At 44.3% G+C, this 18,344-nt stretch overlaps 1 protein-coding gene across 9 annotated transcripts in view; it reads left to right on the top strand.

The window, feature by feature from the left end:
* WNK2 (WNK lysine deficient protein kinase 2) overlaps positions 1-18,344 on the top strand; it is a 155,896-nt gene that overhangs the window by 101,177 nt on the left and 36,375 nt on the right. For 8 of the 9 annotated variants that reach the window (XM_067744899.1, XM_067744903.1, XM_067744904.1 and 5 more), the window contains 4 exons: positions 13,571-14,394; positions 14,685-14,754; positions 16,644-16,726; positions 16,823-17,514. In XM_067744899.1, coding sequence (XP_067601000.1) covers positions 13,571-14,394; positions 14,685-14,754; positions 16,644-16,726; positions 16,823-17,514 — 1,669 coding nt within the window. The remainder of the gene's footprint in view (positions 1-13,570; positions 14,395-14,684; positions 14,755-16,643; positions 16,727-16,822; positions 17,515-18,344) is intronic. The other variant, XM_067744898.1, reaches the window with a different exon arrangement.

The raw sequence follows: 18,344 nt of genomic DNA, 5'->3' as shown, positions 1-18,344 counted from the left end.
GGTTCAGCTTTGGATTTGGCCCCGCCTCTGCATGTAGGTCGCCTGACGGCACCTGTTCTTCGCTCAGACAGGACGGGGTTTAAAATTAGCAGCTGATTAGGGGTCTCCGTCTCACTCAGGCTGGGTGCACGGAGGGGTATGGAATGCAGGGCAAGCCTGCAGCAGCAGAGGCTGGTGTGATGTTGCAACAGCCTGAGGTGCGCCGTGTGTTCTCCCAGGGAAGTTGTCCCTGGATCACAGGATTCTGGCAGTGGCGGGCTGCTTAGACTCCTGGGAGGGGAGGTGTGGATAGTGACCTGCACTTGACAGGCTTCTTGGTGGATGCAGCAGCAGCCTTAGCATTTCATGGCCCCTACTTTGGTGTCTGCGCTGATAGCCCACCCGTCTCTGGAGCTCGTTTAGGCCGTGCTCTGAATCCCCTCTCCTGGCGCTCCTGGAAACAATGGTCTCTTGCCTTTTAGGCAGTTCCAGACTTTTTCCCGGACTCCCTCCTGGCTATCTGTGGCACACTATCCCCCTTCAGGCTGTGTTCACGCAGCCAACCCCCGTCCTCTCCCTGGGATCTCACCTCCAAAGTCGGAACCTCAGCTCCCAGCCCCCACCCGCCCCGGTGGGTGAGCAGACAAGCCTCTCATGCTGGTGAGTGCTGGTCGGCACCGGTCCTCTGTGCGGGAATCTCTCCGCTTTGCCTTCTGCAACCGTGTTGCTGTGCTCTCCTCTGTGACTCCACAGCTTCCCCCCCGGCACCCCCCATCCCCACCAGTGAAGGGGCTTCCTAGTGTGTGGAAACTTTTCCTCCTTCACCACTCCCTCCCAGAATTGCAGGCCCCATCCCTATTCTTTTGTCTCTGTTTTTTCTTTTTTCTTTTGCCCTACCCAGGTACGTGGGGCGTTTCTTGCCTTTTGGGAAGTCTGAGGTCTTCTGCCAGCGTTCATTAGATTCTGTAGGAGTTGTTCAACATGTAGATGTATTTCTGATGTATTTGTGGGGAGGAAGGTGATCTCTATGTCTTACTCCTCCGCCATCTTGAAGGTCTCTCCCCTTCATCAATGTTTTATAGTTGTCAGATTACAAATCTTTCACCTCCTTGGTTAAATTTATTCCTAGGTATTTTAATCTTTTTGGTGCAATATTAAATGGGATTGTTTTCTTGCTTTCTGATACTTGATTATTAGTGTATAGAAAAGCAATAGATTTCTGTATATCAATTTTGTATTCTGCAGCTTTACTGAATTCATTTATTAGTTCTCACAGTTTTTTGGTAGAGACTTTGTAATTTTCTATATATAGTATGTCACCTGCAAATGGTGGTAATTTTACTTCTTCCCTTCGAATTTGGATGCTCTTATTTCTTTTTCTTGTCTGGTTGCTGTGGCTAGAACTTCCAGTACTCTGTTAAATAGAAGCAGTGAGGGCATCCTTGTCTTGTTACTGATTTTAGAGGAAAAGCTTTTAGCTCTTCACTGTTGAGTATGATGTTAGATGTGGGTTTGTCATAAATGGCCTTCATTATGTTGAGATATGTTCCCTGTGTACCAACTTTGAGAAGAGTTTTTTTCATGAATGGATGTTGAATTTTGTTAAAGGTTTTTTCTGAGTCTATTGAGATGATCATGTGATTTTTATCCTTCCTTTTGTTAATGTGGTGTAACACACTGATTGACTTGTGGATTCTTTCATCCATGGAATAAATCCCACTTTATCATGGTGTATGATCCTTTATGTATTATGTTGATATTTGACTTGCTAATATTTTTTGAACATTTTGCATCAGTATTGATCATAGATATTGGCCTGTAATTTACATTTAAAAAAAAATTTTTAATTGAAGTATGTTGTTTTACAATGTGTTAATTTCTGCTCTACAGCTAAGTGATTCAGTTATATAACCATTCTTTTTTAAAAATATTCTTTTCCATTATGGTTTATCATAGGATATTGAATATAGTTCCCTCCCTGTGCTATACAGTAGGACCTTGTTGTTTATCCATTCTATATATAATAGTTTGCATCTGCTAATCCCAGACTCCCAATCCATCCCTCCCTCACCCCACTTCCCCCTTGGCAACCGTAAGTCTGTTGTCTATGTCTGTGGGTCCATTTCTGTTTCGAAGATAAGTTCATTTGTTATATATATATATATATATATATATATATATATATATATAAAACAAATGTATATATATATATATATAGAGAGAGAGAGAGAGAGAGATAGATTTTTTTTTTTTTTTTTTTTTGCGGTTACGCGGGCCTCTCACTGTTGTGGCCTCTCTCATTGCGGAGCACAGGCTCCGGACGTGCAGGCTCAGCGGCCATGGCTCACAGGCCCAGCCGCTCCGTGGCGTGTGGGATCTTCCCGGATCGGGGCACGAACCTGTGTCCCCTGCATCGGCAGGCTGACTCTCAACCACTATGCCACCTGGGAAGCCCTGTCTTATATTTTACATTCCATATGTAAGTGATACCATATGGTATTTGTCTTTGTCTGACTTACTTCACTTAGTATGATAATCTCTAGTTCCATCCATGTGGCTACAAATGGTATTATTTTGTTCTTTTTTCATTTTTAAAAAATGCTCATATAATTGTATAGACACATATATAGATGTACATGAAATATTTTTATTGTTGTTAGTTTTACAAAAACAGGGTCATATTATTCACACTTTTCTGCATCTTGCTTTTCTTTTTTTTAAATTTAATTTAATTTATTTATTTTTATACAGCAGGTTCTTATTAGTCATCCATTTTATACACATCAGTGTATACATGTCAATCTCAATCTCCCAATTCATCACACACACCCCACCCCCCGCTGCTTTTCCCCCTTGGTGTCCATACGTTTGTTCTCTACATCTGTGTGTCTATTTCTGCCCTGCAAACTGGTTCATATGTACCATTTTTCTACGTTCCACATATATGCGTTAATATACGGTATTTGTTTCTTTCTTTCTGACTTCACTCCGTATGACAGTCTCTAGATTCAACCACGTCTCTACAAATGACCCAATTTTGTTCCTCTTTATGGCTAAGTAATATTCCATTGTATATATGTACCACATCTTTTTTTTTTTGGCATCCTTATTGGAGTATAATTGCTTTATAATGGTGTGTTGGTTTCTGCTTAATAACAAAGTGAATCAGTTATACATATGTTCCCATATCTCTTCCCACTTGCGTCTCCCTCCCTCCCACCCTCCCTATCCCACCCCTCTAGGTGGTCACAAACCACAGAGCTGATCTCCCTGTGCAATATGGCTGCTTCCCACTAGCTATCTATTTTACGTTTGGTAGTGTATATATGTCCATGCCACTCTCTCACTTTGTCACAACTTACCCTTCCCTCTCCCCATATCCTCAAGTCCATTCTCTAGTAGGTCTGTGTCTTTATTCCCGTCTTAACCCTAGGTTCTTCATGACCTTTTTGATTAGATTCCATATATATGTGTTAGCATACGTTATTTGTTTTTCTCTTTCTGACTTACTTCACTCTGTATGACAGACTCTAGGTCCATCCACCTCACTACAAATAACTCAATTTCATTTCTTTTTATGGCTGAGTAATATTCCATTGTATATTTGTGCCACATCTTCTTTATCCATTCATCTGTTGATGGACACTTAGGTTGCTTCCATGTCCTGGCTATTGTAAATAGCTCAGCAATGAACATTGGGCTGCATGTGTCTTTTTGAATTGTGGTTTTCTCTGGGTATTTGCCCAGTAGTGGGATTGCTGGGTCATATGGTAATTCTATTTTTAGTTTTTTAAGGAACCTCCATACTGTTCTCCATAGTGGCTGTATCAATTTACATTCCCACCAACAGTGCAAGAGGGTTCCCTTTTCTCCACACCCTTTCCAGCATTTGTTGTTTGTAGATTTTCTGATGATGCCCATTCTGACTGGTGTGAGGGGATACCTCCTTGTAGTTTTGATTTGCATTTCTCTAATGATCAGTGATGTTGAGCAGCTTTTCATGTGCTTCTTGGCCATCTGTTTGTCGTCTTTGGAGAAATGTCTATTTAGGTCTTCTGTCCATTTTTGGATTGGGTTGTTTTTTTTTTAATATTGAGCTGCATGAGCTGTTTATATATTTGGGAGATTAATCCTTTGTCCGTTGATTCGTTTGGAAATATTTTTTCCCATTCTGAGGGTTGTCTTTTCGTCTTGTTTGTAGTTTCCTTTGCTTTGCAAAAGCTTTTAAGTTTCGTTAGGTCCCATTTGTTTATTTTTGTTTTTATTTCCATTACTCTAGGAGGTGGATCAAAAAAGATCTTGCTGTGATTTATGTCAGAGAGTGTTCTTCCTGTGTTTTCCTCTAGGAGTTGTACAGTGTCTGGTCTTACATTTAGGTCTCTAATCCATTTTGAGTTTATTTTTGTGTTTGGTGTTAGGGAGTGTTCTAATTTCTTTTACATGTACCTGTCCAGTTTTCCCAGCACCACTTATTGAAGAGACTGTCTTTTCTCCATTGTATATCTTTGCCTCCTTTGTCATAGATTAGTTGACCATAGGTGCGTGGGTTTATCTTTGAGCTTTCTATCCTGTTCCATTGGTCTATATTTCTGTTTTTGTGCAAGTACCATATTGTCTTGATTACTGTAGCTTTGTAAGATAGTCTGAAGTCAGGGAGTCTGAATCCTCCAGCTCCGTTTTTTTCCCTCAAGACTGCTTTGGCTATTCAGGGCCTTTTGTGTCTCCATACAAATTTTAAGATTTTTTGTTCTAGTTCTGTAAAAAATGCCATTGGTAATTCGATAAGGATTGCATTGAATCTGTAGATTACTTTGGGTAGTATAGTCATTTTCACAATATTGATTCTTCCAATCCAAGAACATGGTATATCTCTCCATCTGTTGGTATCATCTTTAATTTCTTTCAACAGTGTCTTACAGTTTTCTGCATACAGGTCTTTTGTCTCCCTAGGTAGGTTTATTCCTAGGTATTTTATTCTTTTTGTTGCAGTGGTAAATGGGAGTGTTTCCTTAATTTCTCTTTCATATTTTCCATCGTTAGTGTATAGGAATGCAAGAGATTTCTGTGCATTAATTTTGTATCCTGCAGCTTTACCAAATTCATTGATTAGCTCTAGTAGTTTTCTGGTGGCATCTTTAGGATTCTCTGTGTATAGTATCATGTCACCTGCAAAGTGTGACAGTTTTACTTCTTCTTTTCCAGTTTGTATTCCTTTTATTTCTTTTTCTTCTCTGATTGCCATGTGTAGGACTTCCAAAACTATGTTGAATAATAGTGGTGAGAGTGGACATCTTTGTCTTGTTCCTGATCTTAGAGGAAATGCTTTCAGTTTTTCACCAATGAGAATGATGTTTGATGTGCATTTGTCATATATGGCTTTATTATGCTGAGGTAGATTCCCTCTATGCCCACTTTCTGGATAGTTTTTATCATAAATGCGTGTTGAATTTTGTCAAAAGCTTTTGCTGCATCTATTGAGATGATCCTATGGTTTTTATTTTTCAATTTGTTAATATGGTGTATCACATTGATTTGCGTATATTGAAGAATCCCTGCATCCCTCGGATAAATCCCACTTGATCGTGGGGTATGATCCTTTTAATGTGTTGTTGGATTCTGTTTGCTAGTATTTTGTTGAGGATTTTTGCATCTGTATTCATCAGTGATATTGGCCTTTAGTTTTCTTTTTTTGTAGTATCTTTGTCTGGTTTTGGTATCAGGGTGATGGTGGCCTCATAGAATGAGTTTGGGAGTGTTCCTTCCTCTGCAATTTTTTGGAAGAGTTTGAGAAGGATGGGTGTTAGCTCTTCTATAAATCTTTGGTAGAATTCACCTGTGAAGCCATCTGGTCCTGGACTTTTGTTTGTTGGAAGATTTTTTTTTTTTTTTTTTTGCGGTACGCGGGCCTCTCACTGTTGTGGCCTCTCCCATTGCGGAGCACAGGCTCCGGACGCGCAAGCTCAGCGGCCACGGCTCACAGGCCCAGCCGCTCCGCGGCATGTGGGATCTTCCTAGACCGGGGCACGAACCCGCGTCCCCTGCATCGGCAGGCGGACTCTCAACCACTGCGCCACCAGGGAAGCCCTGTTGGAAGATTTTTAATCACAGTTTCAATTTCATTAGTTGTGATTGGTCTGTTCATATTTTCTATTTCTTCCTGGTTCAGTCTTGGAAGATTATACCTTTCTAAGAATTTGTCCATTTCTTCCAGGTTGTCCATTTTATTGGCATAGAGTTGCTTGTAGTAGTCCCTTAGGATGCTTTGTGTTTCTGTGGTGTCTGTTGTAACTTCTCCTTTTTCATTTCTAATTTTATAGATTTCAGTCTGCTCCCTCTTTTTCTTGATGAGCCTGGCTAATGGTTTATCAATGCTGTTAATCTTCTCAAAGAACCAGCTTTTAGTTTTATTGATCTTTGCTATTGTTTTCCTTGTTTCTATTTCATTTATTTCTGCTCTGATCTTTATGATTTCTTTCCCTCTGCTAACTTTGGGTTTTGTTTGTTCTTCTTTCTCTAGTTCCTTTAGATTTAACGTTACATTGTTTGAGATTTTTCTTGTTTCTTGAGGTAGGCTTGTATAGCTATAAATTTCCCTCTTAGAACTGCTTTTGCTGCATCCCATAGATTTTGGATCATCGTGTTTTCATTGTCTCTAGGTATTTTTTGATTTACTCTTTGATTTCTTCAGTGATCTCTTGGTTATTTAGTAATGTATTGTTTAGCCTCCATGTGTTTGTGGTTTTTGTTCTTTTTCCCTATAATTGATTTCTAATCTCACAGCATTGTGGTCAGAAAAGATGCTTGATATGATTTCAATTTTCTTAAATTTACTAAGGCTTGATTTGTGACCCATTATGTGATCTGTCCTGGAGAATATTCTGTGCACACTTGAGAAGAAAGTGTAATCTGCTGGTTTTGGATGGAATGTCCTATAAATATCAATTAAATCTATCTGGTCTGTTGTGTCATTTAAAGCTTGTTTTTCCTCATTAATTTTCTGTTTGGATGATCTGTCCATTGGTGTAAGTGAGGTGTTAAACAGTTCCCCCACTATTATTGTGTTACTGTCGATTTCCTCTTTTATAGCTGCTACCAGTTGCCTTACGTATTGAGGTGCTCCTGTGTTCGGTGTATATATATTTATAATTGTTATATGTTCTTCTTGGATTGATACCTTCATTATTATGTAGTGTCCTTCCTTGTCTCTTGTAACATTCTTTATTTTAAAGTCTATTTTATCTGATATGAGTATTGCTACTCCAGCTTTCTTTTGATTTCCATTTGCATGGAATATCTTTTTCCATCCCCTCACTTTCAGTCTGAATGTGTCGATGGTCTGATTTGGGTCTTTTGTAGACAGTATATATATGGGTCTTGTTTTCGTATCATTTCAGCAAGCCTGCGTCTTTTGGTTGGAGCATTTATTCCATTCACATTTAAGGTAGTTATTGATATGTATGTTCCTATGATCATTTTCTTAATTGTTTTGAGTTTGTTTTTGTAGGTCGTTTTCTTCTCTGTGTTTCCCACTTAGAGAAGTTCCTTTAGCATTTGCTGTAGAGCTGGTTTGGTGGTGCTGAATTCTCTTAGCTTTTGCTTGTCTGTAAAGCTTTTGATTTCTCCATCAAATCTGAATGAGATCCTTGCTGGGTAGAGTAATCTTGGTTGTAGTTTCTTCCCTTTCATCACTTTGAGTATATCATGCCACTGCCTTCTGGCTTGTAGAGTTTCTGCAGAGAAATCTGCTGTTAACCTTATGGGAGTTCCCTTGTATGTTACTTGTCATTTTTCACTTGCTGCTTTCAATAATTTTTCTTTGTCTGTGATTTTTGCCAATTTGATTACTGTGTGTCTCAGCATGTTTCTCCTTGCTTTTATCCTGTATGGGACTCTCTGCACTTCCTGGACTTGGGTGGCCATTTCCTTTCCCATGTTAGGGAAGTTTTTGACTATAATCTCTTCAAATATTTCCTCTGGTCCTTTCTCTCTCTCCCCTCCTTCTGGGACCCCTGTAATGCGAATATTGTTGTTTTTAATGTTGTCCCAGAGGCCTCTTAGGCTGTCTTCATTTCTTCTCATTGTTTTTTCTTTATTCTGTTCCATGGCAGTGAATTCCACCATTCTGTCTTCCAGGTCACTTATCCGTTCTTCTGCCTCAATTATTCTGCTATTGATTCCTTCTAGTGTATTTTTCATTTCAATTATTGTGTTGTTCATCTCTGTTTGTTTTTTAATTCTTCTAGATCTTTGTTAAACATTTCTTGCATCTTCTCAATCTTTGCCTCCATTCCTTTTCAAGGTCCTGGATCATCTTCACTATCATTATTCTGAATTGTTTTTCTGGAAGGTTGCCTATCTTCACTTCACTTAGATGTTTTTCTGGGGTTTTATCTTGTTCCTTCATCCGATACATAGCTCTCTGCCTTTTCATCTTGTCTGTCTTTCTGTTAGTGTGGTTTTTGTTCCACAGGCTGTAGTATTGTAGTTCTTGCTTCTGCTGTCTTATTTTGTTCTTTTTTTTATGGCTGTAGTATTCCATTGTATATCTGTACCACTTCTTCCCTTTTTTTGTACCACATCTTCTTTGTCCATTTATGTGTCAATGGACATTTAGGTTGTTTCCATGTATTAGCTATTGTGAATAGTGCTGCTATTAACGTAGGGGGTGCACGTATCTTTTTGAATTATAGTTTTGTCTGGATATATGCCCTGTAGTGGGATTGCTGGATCATATGGCAAGTCTATTTTTAGCTTTTTGAGGAACCTCCATACTGTTTTTCATAGTGGCTGCACCAACTTACATTCTCAACAACAGTGTAGGAGGGTTCTCTTTTCTCTACATCCTCTCCAGCATTTATTTTTAGACTTTTTAATGATGGCCATTCTGACTGGTTTGAGGTGGTACCTCATTGTAGTTTGATTTGCATTTCTCTAATAGTTAGCAATGTTGAACATCTTTTTATATGCTTGTTATTGGCCTGTAATTCTTTTGTAGTATATTTTTCTAGGTTTGGTATCAGGATAATGGTGGCCTTGTAGAATGAATTTGGGAATGTTCTCTCCTCATCAGTTTTTGGGATAGTTTGAGAAGGCTAGGTATTTGCTCTTCTTTATATATTTGATAGAATTTCCCTGTGAAGCCATCTATCTTGTCCTGGACCTTTGTTTGCTGGGCGTTTTTTGATTATGAATTCAATTTCACTACTAGTGACCAGTCTATTCAGATTGTCTATTTCTTTCTGATTCAGTCTTAGAAGATTGTGTGGCTCTAGGATTTTTTATCCACTTTTAGGTTGTCCAGTTTGTTGCTGTATAACTGTTCTTATGATTTTTCATACCTCTGTGATATCAGTTGTAATTTCTCCTCTTTATTTCTTATTTTGTTTGAGTCCTCTCTTTTTTTTTCTTAATGAGCCTGGATAAAGGCTTACCAATTTTGTTTGTCTTTTAAAAAAAAATATCTCTTGTTTTCATTGATTATTATGTTGTTTTTTGGTCTCTGTTTTATTCATTTCTTCTCTGATCTTTATTATTTCTTTTTTCTGCTGACTTTGGGCTTTGTTTGTTCTTTAATTCCTTTGGACAGTAAATTCGGTTATTTATTTGAGATTTTTCTTTCTTTTTGAGGTAGGCCTATATTGCTATAAACTCCCCTCTTAGAACCACTTTTCAGTGTCACATAGATTTTTGAAAGTTGTGTTTTTATTTTCATTTCTCCAGATGTTTTCTGATTTCCTCTTTGATTTCTTCGTTGACCCATTGTTTTTATAATAGGATATTGTTTAATCTCCATATGTTTTAGTTTTTTCCATTTTTCTTCCTGTAATTGAATCCTAGTTTCATACTTTTGTTGTCAGAAATAATGCTTGATGTAATTTCTGTTTTCTAAATTTGTTAAGACTTGTTGTGGCCTAGCCTGTGATCTATCCTGGAGAATGTTTCACATGCACTTGAACAGAATGTATATTGTGCTGTTTTTGGATGGAATGTCCTGTATGTATCTATTAAGGGCAACTGGTCGAATGTGTCATTTAAGACCACTATTTCCTTATTGATTTTCTTTCTATATGATATGTCCCTTGATGTAAGTAGGGTGTTATAGTCTCCTACTATTATTCTATTGTCAATTTCTCCTGTTCATATTTGCTTTCCATATTTAGGTGCACCTATATTGGGTGCATATATATTAATGAATGTTATATTCTCTGCTTGTATTGATCACTATATCATTATATAATGCCCTTCTCTGTCTTTTCTACACTTTCTTCTAAAGTCTAATTTGTAAGATATGAGTATCACTACCAGCTTTCTTATCATTTTCATTTCCATGAAATATCTCCTTCCATCTCCTCACTTTTAGTCTGTGTGTCTTTCACTCTAAAGAGAGTCTCTTGCCCATAGGTGGGTCTTGTTTTTTATCCAGTCATCCACTTTATGTATTTTGATTGGAACATTTAGTCCATTGACATTTAAAGTAATTACATATAGGTGTGTACTTAACTGCCATTTTGTTACTTGTTTTCTGGTTGTTTTTGTCATTCTATATTCTTTTCTTCTTCTTTTAGTTTCTTCCCTTGTGGTTTGATGATTTTCCTTAGTGGTACGCTTGTCTTACTTTCTCCCTATCTTTTGTGTATCTATTGTAGGATTTTGATTTGTGGTTACCTTGGGGTTCATATATGTTGACCTATGTATCTACTTGTTTTAAACTGGTAGTCATTTAAGTTCAAACACATTCTAAAAAATCTACATTTTTTTACTCCTCTCCCCCACATTTTGTGTGTTTTTTTTTTTTTTGGCCGTGCTGAGCGACATGCGGGATCGTAGTTCCATGACCAGGGATCAAACCTGTGCCCCCTGCAGTGGAAGCGTGGAGTGTTAACCACTGGACTGCCAGGGAAGTCGCCACATTTTGTGTTTTTGATGTCATATTTACATCTTCATGTTTATCCCTTAGCTGTTTATTGTAGTTATGGTTGACTTTCTAATTTTTGTCTTTTAATCTTGTACTAACTTATGTAAGCAGCTGATCCACAGCCTTTACTATATATTTGCTTTTACTAGTGGGATTTTTCCTTTCCTATAAATTTTTACATCTTGTTGTAGCCTTTTTTTTTCCACTTGGAGAAGACCTTTTAAGACTTCTTTTAGGGTGGTTTAAGTATTGATGAACTCTTTTAGTTTTTCCTTATCTGAGAAGTTCTTTGTTGCTCTTTTAATTCTGAATGATAATCTTGCTGGGTAGAGTATCCTAGGTGGTAGATTTTGCCCTTTCAGCACTTTAAATATGTCATGCCATTCCCTTCTGGCCTGCAAAGTTTCTGCAGAAAAATCAGCTGATACATTTATGGGTGTTCCTTTGTATGTGACTCTGTTTTCTTCTTGCTGCCTTTAAATTGTCTCTTTGTCTTTAACTTTTACCATTTTAATGATGGTACATTTTGGTGTGTGTCTCTTTCAGTTAATCTTGTTTGGGGCATTCTCTGCTTACTGTACCTGGATATGTTTCCTTCTGCATGTTTAGGAAATTTTCAGCCATAATTTCATCAAATACATTTTTGACACTTTTCTCTCTCTTTTCTCTCTCTTTTCTTCTGGAGCCCCTATAATGCAAATGCTAGTGTGCTTGATGTTGTCCTAGAGGTCCCTTAAAGTGTTCTCGTTTTTTTATATTCTTTTTCTGTTCTGATTGGATGATTTCCATTATTCTCTCTTCCAGATCTCTTATGCATTCTTCTGTATCACTTAGTCTGCTATTAAATCTTTCTAGTGTGTTTTTCATTTCAGTTGTTGTATTCTTCATCTCTGTTTATTTTTTATATTTTCTACTTCTTTGTTAAAATTCTTACTGTGTTCATCTATTCTTTTCCTTAGTTCATTTAGCATTCTTTTTACTAATGCCTTGAACTCTTTCTGGTAAATTATTTATCTCTGTTTCATTTGTTGATTTTTCAGGTTTCTTTATTTTCATCATTTTTTCATTTCAAACAGATTCCTCTGTATTTGCATTTTGCTTAACGTTGTCTCTATGAAATTAGGTGAAACAGTTACCTGTCTCGGTTTTGGAGGGTTGTACTCGTGTGGGAGCATCTCTGTGCAGTCTGTCTGCCCAGTGGCTTTGTCGGGAGAGCTGGATCTGAAGTGAGCGTTGGTCATGTCTTGCCCCAGAGTGCGCTGACTAGTATCACCTTGGTGGTAGGTGGGGATGGAGATGGAGAGGGTGGAGGCAGAGCCAGATATGATCTGGGGCTGCTTCTAAGCTCAGTGGTCATCACTGCCCTTTTAGGAGCGGTGTCTGGTCCCGAGGTCTGGAGCTGAATCCCTGAGGGTGGGGTCTGAGCTACCTCCTTCCCCTCTAAGTGTGTGCTCTTCACCCTCCCGACAATGGCACCTTTGCACCAGTGGAGATCCATGCTGGAGCAAGAGTGTCTGAGTGGTGCCTGATGTAGGCCAGTGTGTGTGCTGATGCTGTCCCTGCACACCAGTCAGAGCTCCAGTCTAGACTGATTTGCCACCTCTGTGAACACCAGTAATGGCTGCTCCCACCCCATTCAGATGCAGGGCTGGGTCAGAGCCAGCTCTGTCTCCCACAAATGCACACTTTCCTCCGTGACAGCAGCCTTTGACCTAGTGGGAAGCTGTGCTGGAGCTAGAGGTGCCGGAGTGGGTGTTCAGTGTGGGCTAGGGCACGTGTTGGAACAGTTGACCAGAGTCCCAGGCAGTTTCAATCTGCTTCCTCTGTCTTGTTCCTAGGAGTAAGCAAGAGTGTTCACACTCTTCACAAGTGAATTCTAGGATTGTTATAGCCCAATATGTGTTCAAACGGCTCACTCCCCAGGGAGGATCTCCAAGCCCTTGTAATCCCTCTCTACTGTGTCCCCTCCTAGGGGTGCCGGTTCTGACCTGATGGCTTCTTACCCAACTCCAAGTGGATCTTTACTGCCTTGGTTGTATAAGAGTCTTCCTGCCAGTCTTTGGTTTGATTGTAGTGAGAATTGCTCCACATTTGATATATTTTTGAAGTGTTCATAGGGGGAGGTGAACTAGTAGAAGGTGTCCTTCTATTCCTCCATCTTGATCTCCTCTCTCTGGTCTGAGCTTCTGATCTTACCAAAGCACGGTGTCTGGTTCCTCAGAAGTTCCTGCTCACTCCAGGGCAGGGGAGTGTGTACAGCTCACTACTTAGATTTTATAATTTCATTTTACAGTTTTGTGGAATGGACCAGTGCAAGGGTGACCAGAGCCATATTTTTATGGAGCTGGAATGACAGTCGACAGACAGGTGATGGGTTATGCCTGATGGCTTGGTGCTACAGAAAAATCAGAAGGAAGGTGTGGGTATGCTAGTGCAGCTGAATGGGACACTGCTGGTGCATAGCCTGAGGTGGGAAGTGGGGCTGCGGGAAGACCTGTGCAAGATGTCTCAGGCAGAGGCCAGCACAGGCATGACGTTGGCATGTCTGAGCAAAGGAGAGAGGACTGGTGTGTAGGGCACCGCCAGCTCATAGAAAGCATCTTTTTGGCTAGCGAAGTGCCAGGTAGATAGGACCAGAATAGGTTAGTATAGAGGCATGTTCCCTGTTTCTTCTAGATCCAGCGTTCTCCAAAGACCAGCTGTCTTCGAAGGAAAAGCCCAGCTTCTCGGCCAGTCTGCAGCTTTTGAGCCAAGCAGGCCCCAGGGACCCTCCTGGTGGTGCACCATCCCCTCTGGTGCCATCATCCCCTCCCGTGACTGCTGTGCCCCAAGACATGGCCCCACCAGCTGCCAGTCCTAAGCCAGAGCCAGCAACAGGGGCTGCCGTGCAGGCAGGGGTCCCAGGGACCCCTCAGGGGCCAGCCAGTGAGCATAAGACCCCCTGGCTACCAGTGGAGACTCATGATGCCCAGCTTGCTGCACAGGCCCCTGGCACAGGCCGAGGGCCTTGTGCCCCATCTCTGGAGGCCCCATCCCACTCCACGGGTCCGGGGGATCCTGGCTCAGCCAGAGAGCCCAGCACCAGGGGGGAGCCCCTGTTGGCTTTGGCCCCTGTGTCTGGTGCCCCTGGCGGGGCCCCTCAGCCCACCCTGGGCCAGCCCCTTCCTCCACTCCCCTCTGTGGTGGGGGCCATCAGCCTGGCCACTCCCCAACTTCCCAGCCCCCCGCTGGCACCTGCCGCCCCCCCTCAGCCGCCCTCAGCCTTGGAGTCAGATGGGGAAGGGCCACCCCCAAGGGTGGGCTTCGTGGACAGCACCATCAAGAGCCTGGATGAGAAGCTGCGGACTCTGCTCTACCAGGAGCATGTGCCCACCTCCTCAGCCTTGGCCGGGACCCCTGTGGAGGCAGGTGACCGAGACTTCACTCCGGAGCCCCCAAGAGGGGACGAACCCCGCACAGAGGCCTCTGGGGGTGACCTGGCCCTGCTGCCCCAGCCTGCGGTGAGTACCACCTCACCCAGAGGCACTGTCCCCAGGTGGGGGTCTGGACAGGGGCGGGGACTGACTCTAACCCAGGCCAGCAGGCATCCTGGCCATATAGAGCCGCCTTACCCCAGCCCAGGCCGTCCTGTTCTCGGGGACCCCTGCCTGACCCACCCGTGCGTGTTTTGCTCGAGTGGCCTAGGGAGGAGGAGCCCAGCCTTTGGACTGGGGGAGAGGATTTGCAGTTTTGCTGCAGAGGTGTTAGCAAGTGAGGCTCACAACTCTTTCCTTTTTGTTTCTTTCTTCAGTTGGAAAAGTCAGAAACAGCCCTTGGGTTAGATGTCACGTTGGAGCAGGCCACGTCCTTGCCGGTGACAGGTAACAAGCCATAGGCGCTACCAGCCTTCCTTACTCTGAAACATTCTGCCTCTTTACCCTTCATCCCCACAGCATCTTGGATGGGACCCGGATGTGGCAGGAGCTCATCACGATAAAGCCTTAGTTAAAACCCACTGAGTTCTAGCACAAACCATGTATTCACACTCCAGGGAGAGAAAGTCCTCTGTCTGTGGAAATGGGTGAACGCCCTGTTGACTGCGTGTTGGGATGTTATCAGGGCCTCTCTGGCCCCCCAGTGCTCTCAATATATTCTGGTGGACACCCCTAGCTTCCATTTCTTTAGAAGGTTACAAGATGACTGTTTCTATTTTGGACAGAGTACAGGGCTGGGACTGGGGAGTTCCAGCAGGTCCACGGGAGCTGCCAGGCTGGAGCCATCTGTGAAGTTCTGAAACAGGATTTCCTCCGTGGCTCCTGGGTATTAGGCATCTCTGCAGGGACTCTCGCTGTAGTTCTCATTTCATTATCTGAACACCTGTGTTTCAGCCCAAGGGAGTTGGTCTGACCTTCTAAGGTGTTGGTTCCTTCTTGGCCTGGAATTCCTTGGGAGATTAGCAAGATAAGGATCCAGCTGACCTTGTAACGGGACCCTGGGTGTGTGTCAGTGGCAGGCACAGCCCCCCAGTTCACAGAGCAAGGGGAGTGGACCGTTGGATTCTGGCTAGACCCGTGGACAGGGCATTCTCTTATAGATGCCATACTTGAGAGGGGTGAGGCAGCTGTAATTGGGGTCAGAAGCTGTAGCATATGATGTTTACCTGGGGAAGATGAGGGTCATGGGGTGAAGCAGGAGTGTGCTGAGGAAGGGAGAAGGCGAGAGGTTATACCTGAGTGCCTGCTCCATCTCCTGACTTCTGTCCGTGAGATGTGTACCATGGGCCTCCTTCTGCAGCATCAGTGACTTCAAGTGCTGGAACCTTCCAGAGTACAAAACTCATAGGAGAGTTCTAAGGAGACAGATTCTAGTTTGGAAGAGGTGAACTTTTCTGGCAGTCAGAGCTGTTGGTAATGAGCCTCCTGTCCCTGGAAGTGTGCAAAGCAAGGTTGGAGGATCCCCGCCACAGGCACGTGGGGAGGAGTGTCATGTGTTGTCTAGGGTTGGGGTTGCATGCCAGATGGGTCTAGGTCTTCCCAGGAATCTGTGAGGGGGGCAGCCCCCCAGCCTGGCTGGAGGCTCTGTCAGCCCCTGTCACCACCCCCAACCCCCCACAGCATGTCAGTCCAGCTCGGGTTAACGCACAGCCTCAGCTTTCTCTTGCTGTGTGCAGGTCTCAGCTCAGGCCAGACGCCCACACATGAAGTCCTTCTGCTTCTGTTGTTTACTCTTCACAGCAACCTGGGAAGGCTGATCAGAAATATCACCTGTAGATGGGGAACTGAGACAGCCTCAGATGACGGGAACCTTCCCTAGACACTGGAGCAGCAGGGTTAGGAATTAGCCTTATTGATCTGATTTTCCAGGACCTCGTAAGACCCTTTTATCATCGGAACATGTCAGGGAGAGAGAAGGTGATGCCATCAGGTGATAGAGATATCAGGTGAGACAGGGTGACATCGTCAGGGGTCTAGAGAGGACAGGTGAGACAGGTGATAGTCATCAGGTATGTAGAGGGCCTGGCTGTGCCTGAGGGTCTGGAGCAGGGGTCTTCAGGGACCTGAGTGGTGTTGGGCTGATGTCTCCCTGCTTTTCTGGGTTCTAAGGAGTCTCCTGTGAAGTGACAGGGTTAGGATGTCAGTAGTTTTCGTTTTCCTAGCTGCACGCACACCTTCTCAGTGCCACTCCCTTTCTCTTCTGACTGGCTGCTTTTGGGCCATTCCTGCCCTTGTTCTCCGTACCAGCCTGAGTAATGATTTTGATGTTCCTACAGCAGAATCATCTTTGAGCAGCATGCTGGGCTGTGAAGGAGGACAGGTGGCCTCAGATTCGCCCGTAGTACCCAGTGTCCCCCAGGTAAGGAGTTTTCTCCAGTGAGACGCTCAGTGGGTTGGCGGGCTTGCTCTCTGATGGTGTTTGTGTGGAATCTTTTCCTTTCCACTGTTTCCCAAGGATGCCCCTGCTTCTGCCATCCCTGCACGTCTGGAGCCCACAGATTGGACCAGCAGGGTCCCTGGGGAAACCTTGGCCGAGTCCACGCAGAGCTGCCCGGGGACATTGACTCAGCGTGGCCTGGAGAGCCACCCCCAGACGCACAGCACTCTGATCTCGGGATCCCCTCAGAAGTGGCCAGGGCAGCAGGATGGCAGCTCGCCAGCCAAAACTGTGGGCCGGTTCTCAGTGGTCAGCACCCAGGATGAGTGGACTCTGGCCTCCCCCAGTAGCCTGCGGTACTCAGCCCCACCTGACGTGTACCTGGACGAGGCCCCCCACAGCCCAGACATGAAGCTGGCTGTGCGGCGGGCACAGACAGCCTCCTCCATCGAGGTCGGCATGGGTGAGCCCATGTCCAGTGACTCTGGGGACGAGTGCCCTCGAAGGAGGCCCTCCATGCAGAAGCACACCTCCCTGCCTGGCAGCGGTGGTGGTGTGGCCAGTGACTTTGTGAAGAAGGCCACTGCCTTCCTGCACAGGTCCTCTCGGGCTGGCTCCCCAGGCCTGGAGACACCCAGCAGGATGGGCGTGAAGGTCCCCACCATCAGCGTGACCTCCTTCCACTCCCAGTCCTCCTACATCAGCAGTGACAATGACTCAGAGATCGAGGATGCTGATATCAGGAAGGAGTTGCAGAGTCTTCGAGAGAAGTAGGTCCTGCGGACCAGGTCGGGTCCGGGCCATGGTGTCAGGGAAGTGTCCGGCAGCTGAAGTCCAGGTCCTGCCATGTGCACTTTGAGCTGCCTGGGCCGGGTGACAGGGTACAGGTGATGTCCCTGCCGTCAGACCTGGTCCCTGGTCTCTGAGGGCCACACCTCCCCTCATCCTTTGGCCTCACACACAGGCCTTGCTCACACTCGCTCTCTCCCCCTGCAAGTTCTACCTGCCCCTGCTGTGGTCAGGATCACTGAGGTACAGCTACACCGTGAAGTCTCCTTCAGGGCAAGAGCGCCCCACTGTACAGTTACTAAGGTGGGGAGAGGCCGGAGTCCTTGGGAAGGAGTGGCCATGGGCTCTTGGAGTGGGCCCAGAGATGGGAGACGTGGGCAGGAGGAGCCCGTGCCTCTCTCTCCCACTATTGGCTCTGCACGGAGAGCCCCAGCCCCGCCCTCACCTCAGCCCCGCTCTCCCCTTCCCCTGCCCCAACACTGGTCCTAGCTGCATGCTCCCTGAGGAAGGCCAGCAGGGACCACCGGGCCCTTTCCTGGACTGTTCTAGAAACTGCCCTTGCCCACAACCAGTGATTCTACCCGAGTCGTCATGGCAGCTTCCTACCCACGTGACCTGTCATCTCGACTCTATTCCCAGGGATGATGTTGCTTGTGGGGTCAACCTGAGCTGGAAGCTCCACTGGCCAGGGCTGGAGCCCTGGGTCCCTGGATAATAACATGTCTTCTGTAGACTTGCTTGTGCAGCCTTCCTCTCCTCTGAGAGGCCTCTTGGGCCCTGTTCCCTCACATGGAGGAAGTAACACTTATTT

Source organism: Pseudorca crassidens, chromosome 7 (genome assembly GCF_039906515.1).
Source record: "Pseudorca crassidens isolate mPseCra1 chromosome 7, mPseCra1.hap1, whole genome shotgun sequence".
NCBI lineage: Eukaryota > Metazoa > Chordata > Mammalia > Artiodactyla > Delphinidae > Pseudorca > Pseudorca crassidens.
Note: the sequence above shows the minus strand (reverse complement) of the source record. Positions and strands in the feature narration are given on the sequence as shown.